Genomic DNA, 16,502 nt, shown 5'->3' on the forward strand with positions numbered 1-16,502 from the left:
GTGGTCGAGAGACATCTGAGCTGGTTTCGAAAGTGGAACAGAAGTGGGTCAGGCAGCCAGGGCCAGGGGAAGGCCTTAAGGGCCGAGAAAAGCAGTTACGAAGATACCAGGATGGCCCACCTTGGTGACTGATGGCGTGCTTGAAAGTGGGAGCACTGGGGACAAGGCCATTTAGTAAAGAAAAGAGTAGGAAATGGCCTTGGTATTGGGCTCAGTACCATGAGATGTGCTTCTGATTTTCCTGGGTCGATTAGTCGGTTGGGCAGTATTTACTGTCCCTGCTCAGTGTGCTCAGGGTCCTGTCCCAAGAATGGACACACAGATGAAAAAGGGTTACCCCGGGCCCCGATCCGCTATGGGCAGGACAGGAAACTGAGATGAGCTGCGAGTGCGGAGAGAAGCATTGAGTGAGTGTGAGAGGGAGTAGGGGCGTCCCTGGTTCCAGTCCAGGCCGATGGGTGGCAGGGTGGGGCGGCGGGGAGTGTTCACAGCCCTGAAGGGTACAGAAAGTGACAGAAAATGAGGAGGGAGCAGAAGAAATGGGGAAGGGCCTCGAGTGTCAGAATGAGGAGTGTGGCTGTATCTTGTAGGCTCTCGGGAGTCACCCAAGAGCTGTAGCGAGCAGGTTACCAGGTCGGGTTTGCTTGAAAAGGGGTGCCTCGGGTGCCAGTGTGCAGGACGGACCATGGATGGCATAGGCTGGAGGCAGGAGGCCCCGCTGTTCCAGTGCAGGTAAGAGCTAACAAGGCCCGGGCAGGAGGAGAGTGGGCTTTCAGGGAACAGTAACGAGGTAGCACTGGGCGTGGAGACGCAGGGACAGGAGGAGCTGGCGTTGATTCTGATGCCTCCTGCTGGGGTCACCGGCAGGTGGTGGTGGCATTCCAGGAGATAGGGAATGAGGATTTAGGGTGCGGGGAAATGACCACTTCAGTCGGAGGTGCCTGTGGTCCATTCTGAAGGTTAAACAGGGCCGTTGATTGTATGTGGGTCTGCAGGTGAGAAGAACATTCCAGGAGAGAGGTGGATGTTTGAGAGTTAGTAGCTGTGAATTTTCTTGAATATCAGAATAATTTCAGAGTAAAATATCCAGACTAAGGAATCACAACACCATAATCATTTTTTGTATGGGTTCCAAATAAGAAAATAGTTCATTCAGAAGACGTAATTGTGCCTATTCCCACAATTGGGTAACCGATGTATCTTTGCAAATTGTTCATTAAACTGTGCCCATGGCTTTTTGCCAGCCCTCAATGAGATTTTTATATTTCTTAATTATTCAACTATTACCCATAAGTAGGAGTTTGAAATCAAATCCAGACTGCTCCATAATAGAGGATTCTCTTGAATCACGAGTACAGTAAAGGAAGTTGTCCGTAGTGCAAAACCAGGATGGTAGGACGGAAGAAACGTATGTGTCTAGTCCTGACTCTGTCCTGGGTTCAAGTCCTGGCTTTGGCATGCACTAGCTGTGTGAGCTTGGGCAGGTCACTTCTCTGAGGTCACTTCTCTGAGGTCAGTGACAATACCTGCCTCCTAAGGTTGCTGTAAATCTAAAGGAAAGGAGAATCTGCAAGGGAAAGTGCTGTGTCTGCTGTAGAGCCTGTTCCAGGTATCTGTTCAGTCATCAGTTTCTTGTGTGTTCCAGGTCTCAGCAGCCTGAGAAGCCATTAGCTGCAAAGGAAGATCCTTCTGAGGGTGAGCCGGCCATCGCCTCGGACGGCAACCCCAACCCCGAAGCCCACCTGCCCTCCATCTGCCTCAAGCAGGTGTTCCCCAAGTACGCAAAGCAGTTCAACTACCTGCGCCTGGTGGACAGGATGGCAAATTTGTTTATCCGGTTCCTGGGAATCAAGGGGACAATGAAGTTGGGACCAACAGGCTTCCGTACCTTCATAAGGTCAGTGAGACCAGCCCCCTCCGGCTTGGGCTTTGGGCAGGGTGGAGTCCAGCCCCACATCGTGCTGGTCTGATCTGCCTGACAACTCCTGGGAGAGCCTGTGGTGCTGGGTCAGTGCCCCCTCTGGGGTTGGATTGGCTCAGCAGCTGGCACTGGGCCTGGCACATAGCAGACCCCCATTTGTTGAATGAATTAATGTTATGGGTGTGACGGCATTCGCAACTGTATGCTGTGGTTAAAAAACGATTCTGTGCTACCTTGAATTAGGTCCTTAAACCACATATAAATCATTGCCCCTTGGACTCAGACAGAACTCGTGCTTCTTAAACGGGGCTGATGTTCTCCCAGCGGCACGTGGCTGTGTGCCGTGCGTTTACGGAGCCACAGGAGAGAAACAAGGCACATCCTTCCAAAGTGTCAATTTCAGGAGAGAAAAATTAATTCAGCCGATAAATAATTTAATATGTTGGCTCTAATATAAAAATAACTTGGTTATATTATACAGCATAATATAAAATTTGCATGATTTTAAAGATAAAACATGAGATTTTTGCCGCAGGCTACAAAATAAGCCATTGCCACTTAATCTCCTGAGATTATTCATTAATTCTCCTCTACCCTCTGGGGCACTTTGGGGTAAATCAGGAGCACTTACCAGCTGTGTAACCCTTGGGTAAGTTAATGATGTCGCTGAGCCTCAATGCTTCTATAAAATAGGGGTGAAGCTGCCTATACCCCAGGATTTTATGTTCTACGCCTTAAAAGAAGCATCTGCCATCATTCGATGTGACTGTTGTTTTTCTAATGATGTGTTTTAATATTTTTACCTTGTACCTCAAAGTTACACTCTTCATGCTTTTATTCACTAAAGCAAATAATTAGAAGTCTGGAATCAGAAACCATTTTGTCATACACTTTTCTCTAAATGAATTTTATAAATTCTAACTCTAGCCCTCTGATATTCCTGATGGGCTGGGAAACAGGTGTATATCAGCCGGAATTTTTATCATGTCCGTAACCCCGAAGTTCTATTTGCCTGGTGATTTTGAGAAGGGCTTTATGTTAGTTTCAGCAGGGGGAGGCAAGACCAGGGGAAAGGGCCGAGGCTTTGGGGTCTGGCTTCAAAGCCAAGCGCATCACTTAACAGCTGTGTAAGTCCTTTGTCTTCTCTGAGTCTCAGTTCTCTCATCTCTAAAATGGGAGTAATCTCTCCTGCCTTACAGGGTTATTATGAGGTTGGGACGGAGTCTATCACAAAGCGCCTGGCCCAGTGCCAACTTCACGAGAGCCGTGTGATTATTATTTACATCAGGCAGTGGACATTTTCAAGAAAGTCAACAGGCGCGTGTTGTTATTTGCCTGAGACCCCCTAACATGATACCCTCTGACTCATTCAGGAGCTATATTTGATACGTAGTAATACATCCCCATCTATAAATGGTTTAAATGGTGCAATTAGTTTTCTCTCATACCGCAGGAGTTTTAGCAGTTAGGGGTTCTAGGGCCCGTTAATGACTCCACAGTGTAATCAATACCCCACTGTCTGTCTTCTTTCTGCTCATTCATCCTAAGCATGAGCTTCCCGTTTCAGAGTTGCCTTGTGGTCACAAGATGGCTGCTCAAAGTCCAGCCATCACAGCCACGTTCCAGGCAGGCCGCAGGAAGAAGGGAAGAAGAGCAAAAGGCCTCTGCCAAATGAGTTAGACCCCCTTAAAAAGCTTTCTAGAAGATTTATTTAATGACTTCCACTTCCATCTTCTTGGCCACTGCCATCTGCATGGGAAGCTGGGACAGAATTTGTCTGTGTGCACTGGTGTCCCAATACAGTGAAGAGGAGGAGGAGGAAAACACATAGACATTCTCTGCCCCTTTGTGATGACTGGGCCTCGGTACATAGAGAACCAGCTCAGTGACAGAGGCCCCAGGTCGTGAGGGCACTTGAGGTGCTGTGGAAGCATGCAGGGACCCCGGGGAATAATGAGGGTAACAGCCTTCTCTCAGCACGACACGTGCAGGCTCAGACCTTCTGGAGCAGAGACGGGAGCTTTCTGGGCCCTCCCCCCCCCCATCCTGCACTGTTACACACGAGTCCATTCAAGACCCGCAAGAGTGAGGGATGGTTTGGCTTCCTCTGGACAACAGCCTGGGTGCTGCAGGGGACCCTGGGGGCCCTGGGAGAGCTGCTCCGCCTCAGCCTTGTGTGGGAAAGGACCGTGTCTGGTCTGACCTAACACCTTTTCCTGAGTACCAGGTAGCCATAGGACAATCAGAAATAAATAATGGAAACCCATGTGCCCTCGGGGGACTCTCAGTCTAAGAGACAGTACACACTGAACAAACAGTGAAATGCATTCCTTTGGCAGAGTCATGGGATCGTGACCCGAGAGGGACTGTGTTGAGAGTGCTGGCACAGAAGAGGGGACCCTGAGTCTGCCCGGTGGAATCCAGGCAGGCCCCCGGGAGGAGGCAGCGATCAGACTGTCACAAGCGGGCGGGCGCTTACCCGGCAGTAAAGGGATGCAGCCCTGAGCAATCCCGAGAATGGCTCCCGTGAGTGGCTCATTTTTAGAAGCTAGAAAAGGTTTATCACCCAGGCTAAATTGATGGTATAGAAACCGAGGTGCTTCCTTTTTATTCCTAGTAAAATTCGACTAAAATGTAAGAGAGAGAGGGCGATGAGAAAAACTACTGCGGCATAAGAATCACCATCTCTGTTGCCTCCTGGGGCAGGCAGGAAGCACAAACAAGCCCAGCAGGCTGGATCTGGAAGGACGGGAGGGCGGGGCGGGGGCAGCCGCCTGGAGGGCACAAGCCCAGCCCCGAGGACCCTGCTGGGCTCACAGCACCAGAGCTTTCCGGTTTGTTTGTTTTTTAAGAAAAACTAGAAATACTGATTTTAATGTAAAAGCTCAATACCTGTCTGTGAATATTGGTCATTCAGACAATAATTTTTAAACACTGTGTGGGTTCAATCAAAGTGCGACTGCCCATAGAGACCACCCGTGTGTGACATCTGGTATGAGAAGCCAAGGTACACATTAAGAGGACTGATGTATTCATACACTGTTTTGACAAGGAAACAGAATTGGGAATGGTCCTAGCCAAGAAGATTCCTAAAATGCTCTCAGACTGGAACTGACTGGGTATTGTGAAAAAAATATTGCTACGAATCTGTCTCTATGTGATTGGCTTTCTGCTTTTCCACCCCTTTGTTCTCTATAACTAAGGGCATTTGCATGAAAAACCGATTTGGTGATGTTAGAGTCTATTAGGTCCTGCGGCACCGGCCCGTCCTTCCCAATCTGTGGCTGCATTGTTAGTGGGAGCGCTGGTGACCGTGAGAGGGGACCACGCGCGTCTTCAGGTGGAGAAGAGTGGAGAAGAGGCAGCTGAGGAGACGACGCCCCGCCCAGCCAGTGTCTTGAGGAGTTAAGGATGCAGGAAGAAATGGAGAAAACGTTGCACAACCGTTAATAGATTTTTTCTTTTAAAACGTACCAAGAGATCCCAACAGCAACTTCATCGTAAACGATGATCCCCTCTGCTTTTAGATTTATCTGAATATGTTCAGTCTTGCCAGCTCAATTTAACAGCAAGTGTTTTCTCTTGCTAACAACTACCCTCTCTCTCCTTTGCACTTCGGTTTAAATTTTGCTTCGTTATGAATTAATAATATTTATGCTATATGTTAAATGGAACCCAGGGCCCTTCTCAGGAGCACTGCACAGGAGACCTATCGGCGGGCTGGGTGGATATTCCTTTCACAGCTCCCACACACAGCAGAGGCTGAACTTGGCTTTCATCTCTACTACCCACTCTTTCTCTCCAACTTCCTTGAAGAGAACTGGAGGGAACAAAATAATAAACATTCTCATTAAATTTATTTTCAGTGACCATCTCTTCTAACGTGCTGCATAGATCAGCAGTTTTGGGAGGGAATTATGCTAATGCTAGGCTGGCCATATTCTATTTTTCTCTTCCACCGAGAAATGAGGAATAATGAACTGTCGTTTTCTTGTCTAGACTTAACTCTACCTAACCAGCCTTTCGTGTCATTTCCTCAGGAGGCACATAATAGCGCCACATATTACCATGAATGAAGTGCTGCTTTTCAAAAATTATTATTTCATAATAATCGCCGGGGTGTGGAGACTTCTCTTTCTCTGAGAAACAGAAGTGATCGGACTCTTCAGCTTGACGGCTTTCTTTGAGGGAAATGCGTTTTTGTTGTTTCCCTGCCCCTGAGTGACTAATCTGGGGGGAGAGGGGGTATCCTCTGTAATTCAGGAAGGACAGGTTTTCGAAGTGTATCCCACATCAGAATTTAGTATCAGTTCGCACATGCTGCAGTTTCCATCTCCGCAGCCTGGTTGATTTCTAGGAAATGGAGGCAGCTTCTCCCCACGTTGAGCATTTTCGCTTTATGGGGGGCCGTTCCACTGGGAGATTCCTGCTCATGCTTTGTGGCTCCTTTTAAAGTAGAGAATGGTTTTCTCTGTTTCCTTTTTCCCCGTCCATTCCCTTTTCTCCTAAGGAGATATTAATATGCTTCAAAATGGGTAGCTGTGTGTGTGTGGTGGGGGGAGGGGGGTGTTATTCTCTGAGAGGTAACAAGATATGTTAGAATGTTCTAGATTGGAAGCGTAAGGAGCCTTGCCTCCCCTCTGTCATTAACTCCTTGGTGACTTTGACTGTCCCCCTCTTCTGTGATTGCTCTCTTTCCGGCATTATTGTGAGAATCTGTGCCAGGTATATCAATAGCCTTTAAAATATATACATTATAAACCACAGTTGTCGTTTTTACCCCTTAGATGTTTAGATAGTGGTTTGGATTTTTTAAAACAAATATTGATCATTTTTTAGCTTTCACCTTATAGACACCTCTCCAGGAAACAAGTAAGCTCCTTTTCTGTGCAGAGAAGGATGAACACAAAATAAATTCTATACATAGGATTTTATGGAGTGGAAAAAGTTGGTATCTAAATTTCCCATGAGATGTCAGTAGTTGTTGAGAGGAAATGGGGATGATAATGCCAAATCTTTCTATACTTGGAATCCTAATGAACTTAAATGATTTGTAATTCTTTACCATCATATGTGCCCAAATTCCTTTGCTTCTGAAAATCAACAGCAATAACAAAAGCCCATTTCTTCAAACTGGTTCTACATCCTGGAGGAAGGCCAGGAGCTGTCATCTGCCACTTCCCAGGTGTGCCGGGTACTGAGCTAGTCCTTAAAATTGCTTTGTAGGGTGAGTAGCCTTATTCTTGTTGTACAAACAAGAAATTTAGATGCAGAGAGCTTCGGTGACTTGCTTAAGGCCACACAACAAAGTCAAGATTCAAACTGATGTGCATTTGACTCCACAGCTCATTTTTTCCATGCACATTTCCAGCCTCTCCTTTCTTAGGAATTTTCCTGGCTTCTCATGTTACCATATTTCTTGGACTTCTACTGAAGAATGTATCCTTCCATTCATTAGTCATTTAAAGAACTGCATCCCAGGACATAAGGGGAAGCTTTTCTCAATGATAAAGAGCTGCTAAGGCTTCACGTTTTCACTCTGAGATCACTTCTACCCTCTGAGGATGGTACCCAAGACCAAGTCAGCTCTGCACCACTCACGGGGCCCAGAATATCGCCTGCACATAGTGGACTCAGAATAAATTGTGTTTGAGCAGGTGGATGGATGGAAATGCATTCTAACGCCTTAACCCTCGGAGTCATTCCCTATTTGAGTCAACTGAGAATGTTTGGTGACCACGGGGACAAACCTGGGAGAACCTGTCTCCAACTGATTTCTGGTTGTCTTCCTGAGCCTATATTCCAAAGCTTCCCAACAGGAGCTGTCCGGAGGTTCCAGCCTTCCTGGGCCCCGCCTGAGACTTTGCGTCTTGAATCCTGGGTTCTTTCTGCAACCCTGGGCTGGGCTACCTCCCCACTTGTCCCCAAATCTCCCAAGTCCACTACTCTATCCTCCAGGGGAGGACTGGATGTGAATCCCAGCTTGTGACCTTGGGCAAGTCATGTCCCTTCTCTTGCGTCTCAGCTAACCCGTCCCTGAGATGGGACTAAGTGTACCTGCCTTCTAGAGTGGTTACAATGATCCAGAGAGCTAATCTAAAGATCCAGGAAAGGGCCTGGCACGCGGATGGTGTCCCTCAAAATGCCTACAGAATCAAAATTCTTTCAAAGCATTTCCTGTCTGCTGCAGACAGCATGGACCCCTCCTTCCCATCCCAGTAGCAGATGTTGCAATCAACTGTACTTGCAGGCATCACAAGGGACGGTGCGTTTCCTTGGAAAAGGGATAAATGGAGAATTCTTTTCGGTAAATTACGGCTCCTGCTAAAGGTTTGACACTTCTATTTTCTACCTGTCAGGAAAAAAATAACTATATACCAGTGGTCAGTTTGGTTTCCCTTTTTATACTCTATTAACCCACAGAGCAAGCCAGCAGAGCTCCTGTCCTGTGGGGGAGCAGGTAGTCCAGAGGACACGGATATGATAGTTTGAGAAAGCCACGGCCATTCCTAATGAAGCTTTGGAAAGGAGCCATGCAGGTTGTTCAGATACGTTGGGAGAGATCAGAGCACTGCCCCAGCGGAACCCAATAGAGATAGCCGTCCTGGTGACAGGGGACGTGAAAGGCTCTGCGCCCACTGACATGTTGTTCCTGGGGCTCAATAACTGTGCGCTGATGTGCTTTGAAGCCTGCCACGGTGGCTTGTGATTGAAACACGGAGCAGGAGCCCAGGAGGAAGCAGGGTGTGAATGGATGGCTTGAGAAATATGCACAGGGTGGGAAGAAAGGAAGAGGTCCGGGAGCGAGTGAGCGAGTGTGCTAGCACATAAGGGGCACCTGCCTCATCCAAGCAGCATGCGGGGCACGCTCCCAGCCACCCCTGTTAGGGGTCTGCATGGGTTGGTTTGGAGGGGGCCTCTGGAATGCCCCAATTCTGCTTGCCAAGCTACCCCTGGCCTGGTGGGTTCCTAAGGGATGATGACAAATGGGAAATCAAAGAACCGCTTTATCACAGGCTGGGGTGATGGGCGTGGACATGTTTGGAAAGTTGAAAGCAACGTTGGATGTAGTTCAGCCAAACGGACAGCTGGCCCCGAGGTCTAGCCTTCAGGATTTTCAGGGCAAATCCGGCCTGTGTTGGGACCCACAATCCCAGCACGATCCTGTTCAGGACAGTGCTGCACCTGGACAAGCCCAGGGCTGCCTCCAGCCTGAACAGAGCCTGAACCCTCGCACCCAGACACGGGCTGGTGAGCAGCTCTTCTCCAGAAAGGCCAGCTTCAGGCAGCCTCTGATGGGGCTGAGATGGCTCTCGCGCTGGAAGAGGAAAACGAAAGGGAGAGAGAGATCGGGAAGGGAACCAACAATTGTTTGGGGGCAACCAGGTGCCAGGGAGTCCTCAGCTCATCTTCACAACTGCTGTGTGGGTAGGTATTATCATCTTCATTCAGGGACCAGCAAATATAGTCTCGGAAGTTTAAGTAAATTGCCCACAGTCACAGGATTTCAACCCTGGTCTGTCGAAGGCCCAAATCATGCTCTTCTCAGTGTGCCAGCCTGCCTCTACACGTCCAGACCAAACAAACAAACAAAATCACCAAGCCGGGAGGAGAACGATTCTAAAACCCCCTCTGTGACTAGGACAGGGAGCACCATTGCTGATATAGGACTGAAAACCTAAACGAGGGGAACATCTGAACTGCACGGGCCTCCCCCTTCCCTCCTCCTGTCCTTTCCAGGTGACTCCCCCAAAGTCAGAGGCCTCCCCAGCGACGCTGCCTCCGCCCACAAAGGGGCGTGGCCAGCCTGTGCCATTCTGCTCTGTGAGTCCTGGGGTTACTGTGGCTGAATCTGGGCCTATGTAAAATCTTAAGGTGACATATTAAGATGGGTGACGCGCAGAGCCCGTGAGCCCCTGTGTGTAGATTTCGCCCCACGGGCTCTGGTGAGCATTTCCAGTGAGCAATCACTTCTGGACAGCAGCGATGGCTTCAGCCTGTACCAGTGACGGTGCTGGTATCACTGGGTCATCTGAACATGCCAATGTCAGCTGCCTGTTCGCTGGCAGGAGAACTCAGCCCTGCAGATGCAGCTTTTCTTCTTCCCAGAGACTAATGGGTGCGAAGGTGAAGACCCGCAGAGGGTGTGTTTCGGGAATGTGGAGTTCCCCTGGCCCTCTCAGAGCAGGCAGAGACCTACACTGCCTTGTGTAAGGACAGGCTGATACAGGGTGACTGGCATAAAGACTTGCCTGTTTTATAGGTGAGCAAACTGAGGCTCAGGAAGAGGAAACAGCTTACCCAGGGCCATCCAGCTTCTAGGTGGCTGGGCCAGGGTCACCTTCAGGCTTGCCACCCTGAAATACTTGCTCTGTCCAGCCCATTAGAGCCCTAATTAACCAGATTTCAGGAATTCACCTGATCTAACCTCAGCTTACCTTTCCAGCCTTCTCTCTCGCCATGCCCTGCCATGCACCCTTCATTAGTTCCAGCTACGGGAAGGGAGGGCCTACCACCCAGGGAGTACAGCCCAGGCAAAGGCGTGGCAGCGGGACAGAGCAGGCCGGGTCGGGCCAGCAGTCACGTGTCGCTTTCCGTCTTCGGCAGGAACTGCAAACTGAGCGGCAGCACCCTGTCCATGGCCGCCGTGGACATCCTCTACATCGACATCACCCGGAGGTGGAACTCCGTGACCCTGGACCAGCGGGATTCAGGTACCTGGAGCCTGGCCTCCTCCAGGCCCTGGGGAGTCCAGACAGGGGTGGGCGGTCCATGTTCTGGTCCTTTTCGTTAAGGGTCAAGACCGGGGAAGGAGGAAGGTTATTCTATCAGCTGGAGGGACTGAGCTGAATTTGCCTTCACGGGCACTGCCTGCTACAAGGCTGTGCCCCCCTCCCCCCAAATTCTGACTCCCCCATTAGAATCCCTTGTCTTTGCTTAAGGCTTTGATGCCATTCATACTGAGAATACCCAGTTATCTGTTCATTCGTTCATCTCTCAGCACACACTCCCCGAGCATATGTGGGCCAGGCTCTGGAGAGACTGGTGTGAATCGTGCTTGGTTCTCGCCCAGAAGGAACTCGCTCTATGTGGGAGGCGGTGGGAGGTGACATCTGCTAGGATGGAGGGAAGCACAGAGAGGCTATCAGGGAACCCAGAGGAGGAGCTCCTAGTCAAGGGAGGCCCCCAGAAGCCGTCTCGGAGAAAGATGAGCGGGATCAGCCTGTGAACAGGGTGGGACAGGCCCCTCCGGCGGGGGTTCTGCTTGGTCGAGGCATCCGTACTTGTGAAAGACCCCGGGAGCCCCAAGTGGCTTAGATGGGCTGATGCAAGACAGGAAGAGCAGAGGGGCCGAGATGGGGTTGCAGGAGCTGCTAAGGCCATGAATGCCAACAAAAGACTTCACTCTCGATTCTCTAGGTTACGTGGTATGAAGTCTTTGGTTAGAAGGATTCACCTTTGGGTGGATAAGTTTCTGATTTTTTCCTCATAGAGGGTGTTTCTCTGCAAAGTCATAATAACATACCTGACATTTGTACTGCTCCTCACAAAATTACAAAAGACTTTCCTGCATATTCCCTCATTAAACATCCCTTTGAGCCCATGCATTAGGTATTACCAGCCTCGTCTCACAGGTGAGTAACTGCAACTCAGGTCACCTGGCACCCAGGCTTCCCTCCCCTGTGAAAGGGACACCCAGAGGAGGAGGCCCCTCGGGGAGAACTTTCTCCTGTGATTTGGAGAGGACATGAAATCAGGACATGAAATCAGGGCTTGGGAGATCAGATTAGAACTGACTGCGCCATTCCCTACGACATAAACTTGAAAAACCATTTCACCTCCTAATCTCTATTCCCTCTTCTGTAAATGGTGCCATCCAGGCCTGCTCTCCTGTGTCAGTGGGTATGAAAGCCTTTGGAGCCCTCGTTGGCAGTGCCAGGCAGTTCGTCTTATTAGTGGGCGCCATTTGGGGAGAATCCTGCAGATCCATCTGACAACGGGGTGCTCCCTGCCAGGTCATGCCCACACCCGTGGTCCACCCTGGGCTACAGCCTCCTGACCACAGGGACCAGCAGGCCCTTCCTGCAGGCGTGGGGCTCGGGCTTCATTTGCAGATTGGCCTCACAGCTGATAATGATGCCCCCAGCTGCCCATTCGGGGCCATTTTCCACGTGCCAAGCCCTCTGCCAGGCCCTTTACATGTGCACACCAGCTAGAATCCTCCTGGAGTCAGGCATGGTTATCTCCATTGTATAGAGAAGGAAACTGAGGCTCAGAGGCATGGCTGGTGAGTAAGGGACTGACACCATGCTGCCGGTGTCCCCTTCTTGGTCTCTTTGTCCCACTAATTGGTCTGGAGCAAGATGAACACCCAGCTCCCAGCGTCTCTTGAATTCAAAAGCAAAGCTTGGAGAATACCAATAGTCGTTGAATCAACAAGGCGAGTGCTCCTATCGCATCTCTGCAGTCACCACTCTCTCACAACCTTCCCTGGCAACCAGGAGAGGCTGGAGACAGGCGTCTTCAGGAGAGGCAGGCAGATTAATTATTATCTCGAGGGCCGAGAGCGCTCCTGTGACAGTTGAACAGCAGACTTTTTGCTGACGCCTTCAGAAAGTGAAGAAGTGTTTGCTCTGTGAGCTGAATGCGGGGAGTCATGGCAGGATGCTGTGGAGGGGGCCAGATGAGGGGGTGGGGGTGGCAGTGGGATTATTAAATATTGAAATTGATCAGGAGTAGCAGCAGGAAGCTATTTATCATGTTTTATTGCTTCAAACTAGTGTTACCATCTGGCCCATTGTTAATCCTGAGTAGCTTTTCCTGTTTTGTTTGCCTCTTAAATCGCTCCCTGTACATGGAATCCTCGGTGGGGGCTGTACACAGTACAGGCTCGGTGGGGTTTTCTGGGGTCTGCCAGGTTTCTGGGGTCTAAGGAGACGAGAAAAGTACTTATTTTTAGCCCATATTGACAAGTGAACTCGGCGCCGAGATCTTCCAGGCCTTTCGCCCCGCCTCAGCCCCTGGGTATGTGGAGTAATAATCGTCATAATTACAATTTTGAGATCACCTCCTATGTGCATACATCACTGCTAATTCTCACACCAGAACTTCGAGGTGGGTGATCGCACCTTATTTTACAGAAGAGCAAAAGTGCCTTGTCTAAAATCCCATAGCTAGGCCGCCCGAGTAGCATGTTGGTTAAAAGTTGGCTTGGGACACCAGCTCTAAGCAGCAGGGTCGCCGGTTCGGATCCCACATGAGGGCCAGTGACACTGCACCCTCTACAGCTAAGATGGTGAACAACAGCTCAACCTGGAGCTGGGCTGTTGTGAGTCACCAGCGAGGGCATAGGCTGCAGCCCGGCTGCAGTGGGCTGCTGTAAGCTACCGTGAGTGGCTGGCAGCTGGTGTGAGCTGCCATGAGCGGCCGTCCAATGGCCGGCAAGCAACTGCCTCACCCGGGAAGAGCGCAATGATAATACCAACATGGGCCAGTGAAGCGATGTCCTCTACAACTGGACTGAAGAACAAAAAGACAGCAACTTGTCTGTTCCCCTTCTCTGATTCTCCAGTAAAAACCTTAAAAATAAATAAATAAATAAATAAATAAAATATAAAAATAAATAAATAAATAAAATCCCATAGCCAGTGAGTATCAGGGGCCAGATTTGAAATCCAAGCCTCCTGGCCCAGGACTCTGTCCCCGATCCAGGGTCACACCAAGCAGTGCTCCGTCATTTGATTGACTGCGGAGAGGGCAGGGCTTGTGAGGCAAGGAGGTGAAAGGTCAATCCACAGAGCACAGCACCCGTGGAGGAAGGAACTGGAGTGGGAGGTGGTGCCTGGTCCAAGCGCCTACCTCGCCCGCCTTCCTTCACCCTTGGAGCTTATGCCCATTTCCATCACTCCTGAGAGGAAATGACAGTGTCTGGGGGTAGAGGCAGTTTGGGTGGACATTGAAGCCAGGAATGAGAAACCCTTCTGAGCCCAGGGTGTCAGGGGCCACTGCCGTCTCACAGGTGGTTCCAGCCAAGGCCCAGTCCTTGCTTCCTGAAAAAGCTGGTACAACGCCCTAATTCTCAAGTAGAAAGAGTTTCTGAAGCCAGCCGCATTCTTAGGACCATTCAGGAGGTTACTGGATGGCAAAAGAAGACATTTGTGGCTGAGTGGCGGTTCTTCCTTTTGGAAGTCTCAGCAGGAAGACCAGGGTCCTTCTTCCTTCTGTCCATGGTGCTGAGCCCAGGGCTTCTCAATAAATCCTGGCCACAGGGTTGGCACCATGTCCAGGGAGGGCAGCTTTACCTGTCCTAGAGCTGCTGTGAGCCTGCCAAGAAAGAAGTAAGAAGAATGGTAGAATATGGATTCTCATCCTCAAAGGGCACACACTCATTCATTCATTCCTTCCTTCATTCAAGAAACAGGTAATGAACATGTTACCAGGTATTAGGCCCTGGGAATATAAAGACAAATTATTTATAGATCCTCTTCTCAAGAAAAAAAATCATAATAATGGAGACCGTTTACTGAACATTTACTATGTGACAGAAATAAAAAATACTTGTTGTATGAATTATCTCATTTAATTCTCATACAGCCCTGGGGTTGTTAATCCCATCTGACAAATGAGAAACTTAAAGAGGTGAATTTAAACAGATGTGCCAAGTATTCCAGTGGGGACCCTGGGATTCGAACCAAGAGCGGTCTGCCTTCAGAGCCCATTGCCTTTCCATTACACCCAGGGTCTCCAGCCATACCAGTGAAAAGGACGATTGACAGTTGTAATTGGGCGTGGCCAGGCTCTTACGTGGGAAGCAACACAGGAGAGTCGCTGTGAGGGTTAAGAGAGACGGCACATGCAAAGCACTTAGCATGGTGTGTGACCCAGAAAAGGCACTCGCTCTGTGCTCTGTCCCCATGAGGGCCCAGCACACAGCGCAGAGCAAGCACCTTGTTCAGCGCCCAGGGGATGAGCAGATGAATGCCCAAATAAAGAGTGCCCGTATCCCCAAAGCAGGGAGTTGTTCTGAGTGTAAGAACCGAGGCTCGGAGTAGTGGTGCTCTGCTTGACAGCGTCTGCCTTTCCTCTCCTTACTGTCCAGTGTAAAACGTCAGCCTGTTTGGGTAAGGTCATCACCTTACACTCCGCACCAGCTCTATCCAAATGTCCATGCACCGCCCCCTTTCCAGAAGCCAGCCCAGACCTTCCTTCTGCCCTCATAAGCCTTTGGTGCCCGCTAAGGGAGTCATCCAGATTCCTGATGCTTGAGACCTTTGTGAACCCGCTCTTGCAATGGAGAAGAAAAATTGTGTTTAAAAAGAATAGCGAGGAAAGAAAACTAGTAAGAAAAAGGACGCATGTTATAAAATCTAAATCTCAGACCATCCTTTTAAATAGGCTTGTCTTCCATCAATTTTTTTTTATTGGACCAGATACATAGGATTGGATTCTCATAGTCCTTGGTTCATGTGACACTTCCATCCTGGTCCTTGCATAGCCTGCTTTTACTTAGTCAGCTTTGTGTATTAGTTATTTTTAATAATGGCATGAGCATCCACTAACTCACCACCCAAAACAAGAGCTAGGCCTGGACAATGGCCCACATGTAACACATGGCCCTTCCCAACACCAGACCATTCCCCGCCTCTCTCCACCCGAGGCCCCCTCATCTGCAGCCTGTGCTCATCGTCTCTAAATAGGCTTGTCTTCCTCTCTGTTAGAATGCCCATGACTGTTCATGAGCCTGATGGAATTTAGTAATAGGCAATCCAACACTCTCAAGCAGGCCAGTGTAATTGTCATTTTAAAAAAAAAATTAAAGATTTCAGTTTCCAATTTTGGAATTTCTGGCAGAACACAGTAAACCAGATGAGGGTGTTATCAGCAAAACTGGGGGGTGGCAGCCCTCTTGTTGCCCAGAATCAAATGAAGAAACAAGTTTGTCGGTGAAGATGCAGTTAGTCCCTGTAAATTGTGCTCATGAGCTGTTCCTCATCATTGAGATGCTGCTCTCAACTCTTCCCAGAGTGGAATTTCACATCTGCATGATGAAAGACGAGGACATCATCAAGATGAGGCCAGGGCTGGCCAAGTGGCGCGTTGGTTAGGAGTTGGCTTGGGATGCCAGCTCTGAGCAGCAGGGCCCAGTTTGGATCCCACATGAGGGTCAGTGACGCTGCGCCCTCTACAGCTAAGTTGGTGAACAGCAGCTCGACCTGGAGCTAGGCTGCCGTGAGTCGCCGCAACAGCGTAGGCTGCAGTGGGGCTGACCAGCAGCTGGTGTGAGCTTTCGTGAGCTGCCATGAGCCGCTGTGAGTGGCCGTCCAATGGCCGGCGAGCGACTGCCTCACCCAGGAAGAGCACAATGATAATACCAACATGGGCCAGTGAAGCAACATACTCCACAACTAGACTGAAGAGCAAAAGGACAGCAACTTTTCTGTTCCCCTTTCCCAATTCCCCAACGCTGTTCCCTCCCCCAATTCCCCAATAAAACCTTTAAAAAAAAGAGAAAAAGATGAGGCCATGCAAGGAGGTATCATTGGTTTCATCTTTGAGAGACAAGCATTTCACTTGCAAAGGG

General features: G+C 49.6%; 1 protein-coding gene across 1 annotated transcript in view; it reads left to right on the forward strand.

The window, feature by feature from the left end:
- Nucleotides 1–16,502, forward strand: part of TTLL11 (tubulin tyrosine ligase like 11) — a 236,945-nt gene that overhangs the window by 191,881 nt on the left and 28,562 nt on the right. Inside the window, exons 7-8 of the mRNA XM_019630020.1 lie at nucleotides 1,646–1,897; nucleotides 10,529–10,635. Coding sequence (XP_019485565.1) covers nucleotides 1,646–1,897; nucleotides 10,529–10,635 — 359 coding nt within the window. The remainder of the gene's footprint in view (nucleotides 1–1,645; nucleotides 1,898–10,528; nucleotides 10,636–16,502) is intronic.

This window comes from Hipposideros armiger, unplaced genomic scaffold, assembly GCF_001890085.2.
Source record: "Hipposideros armiger isolate ML-2016 unplaced genomic scaffold, ASM189008v1 scaffold_880, whole genome shotgun sequence".
In the NCBI taxonomy this organism is placed as follows: domain Eukaryota; kingdom Metazoa; phylum Chordata; class Mammalia; order Chiroptera; family Hipposideridae; genus Hipposideros; species Hipposideros armiger.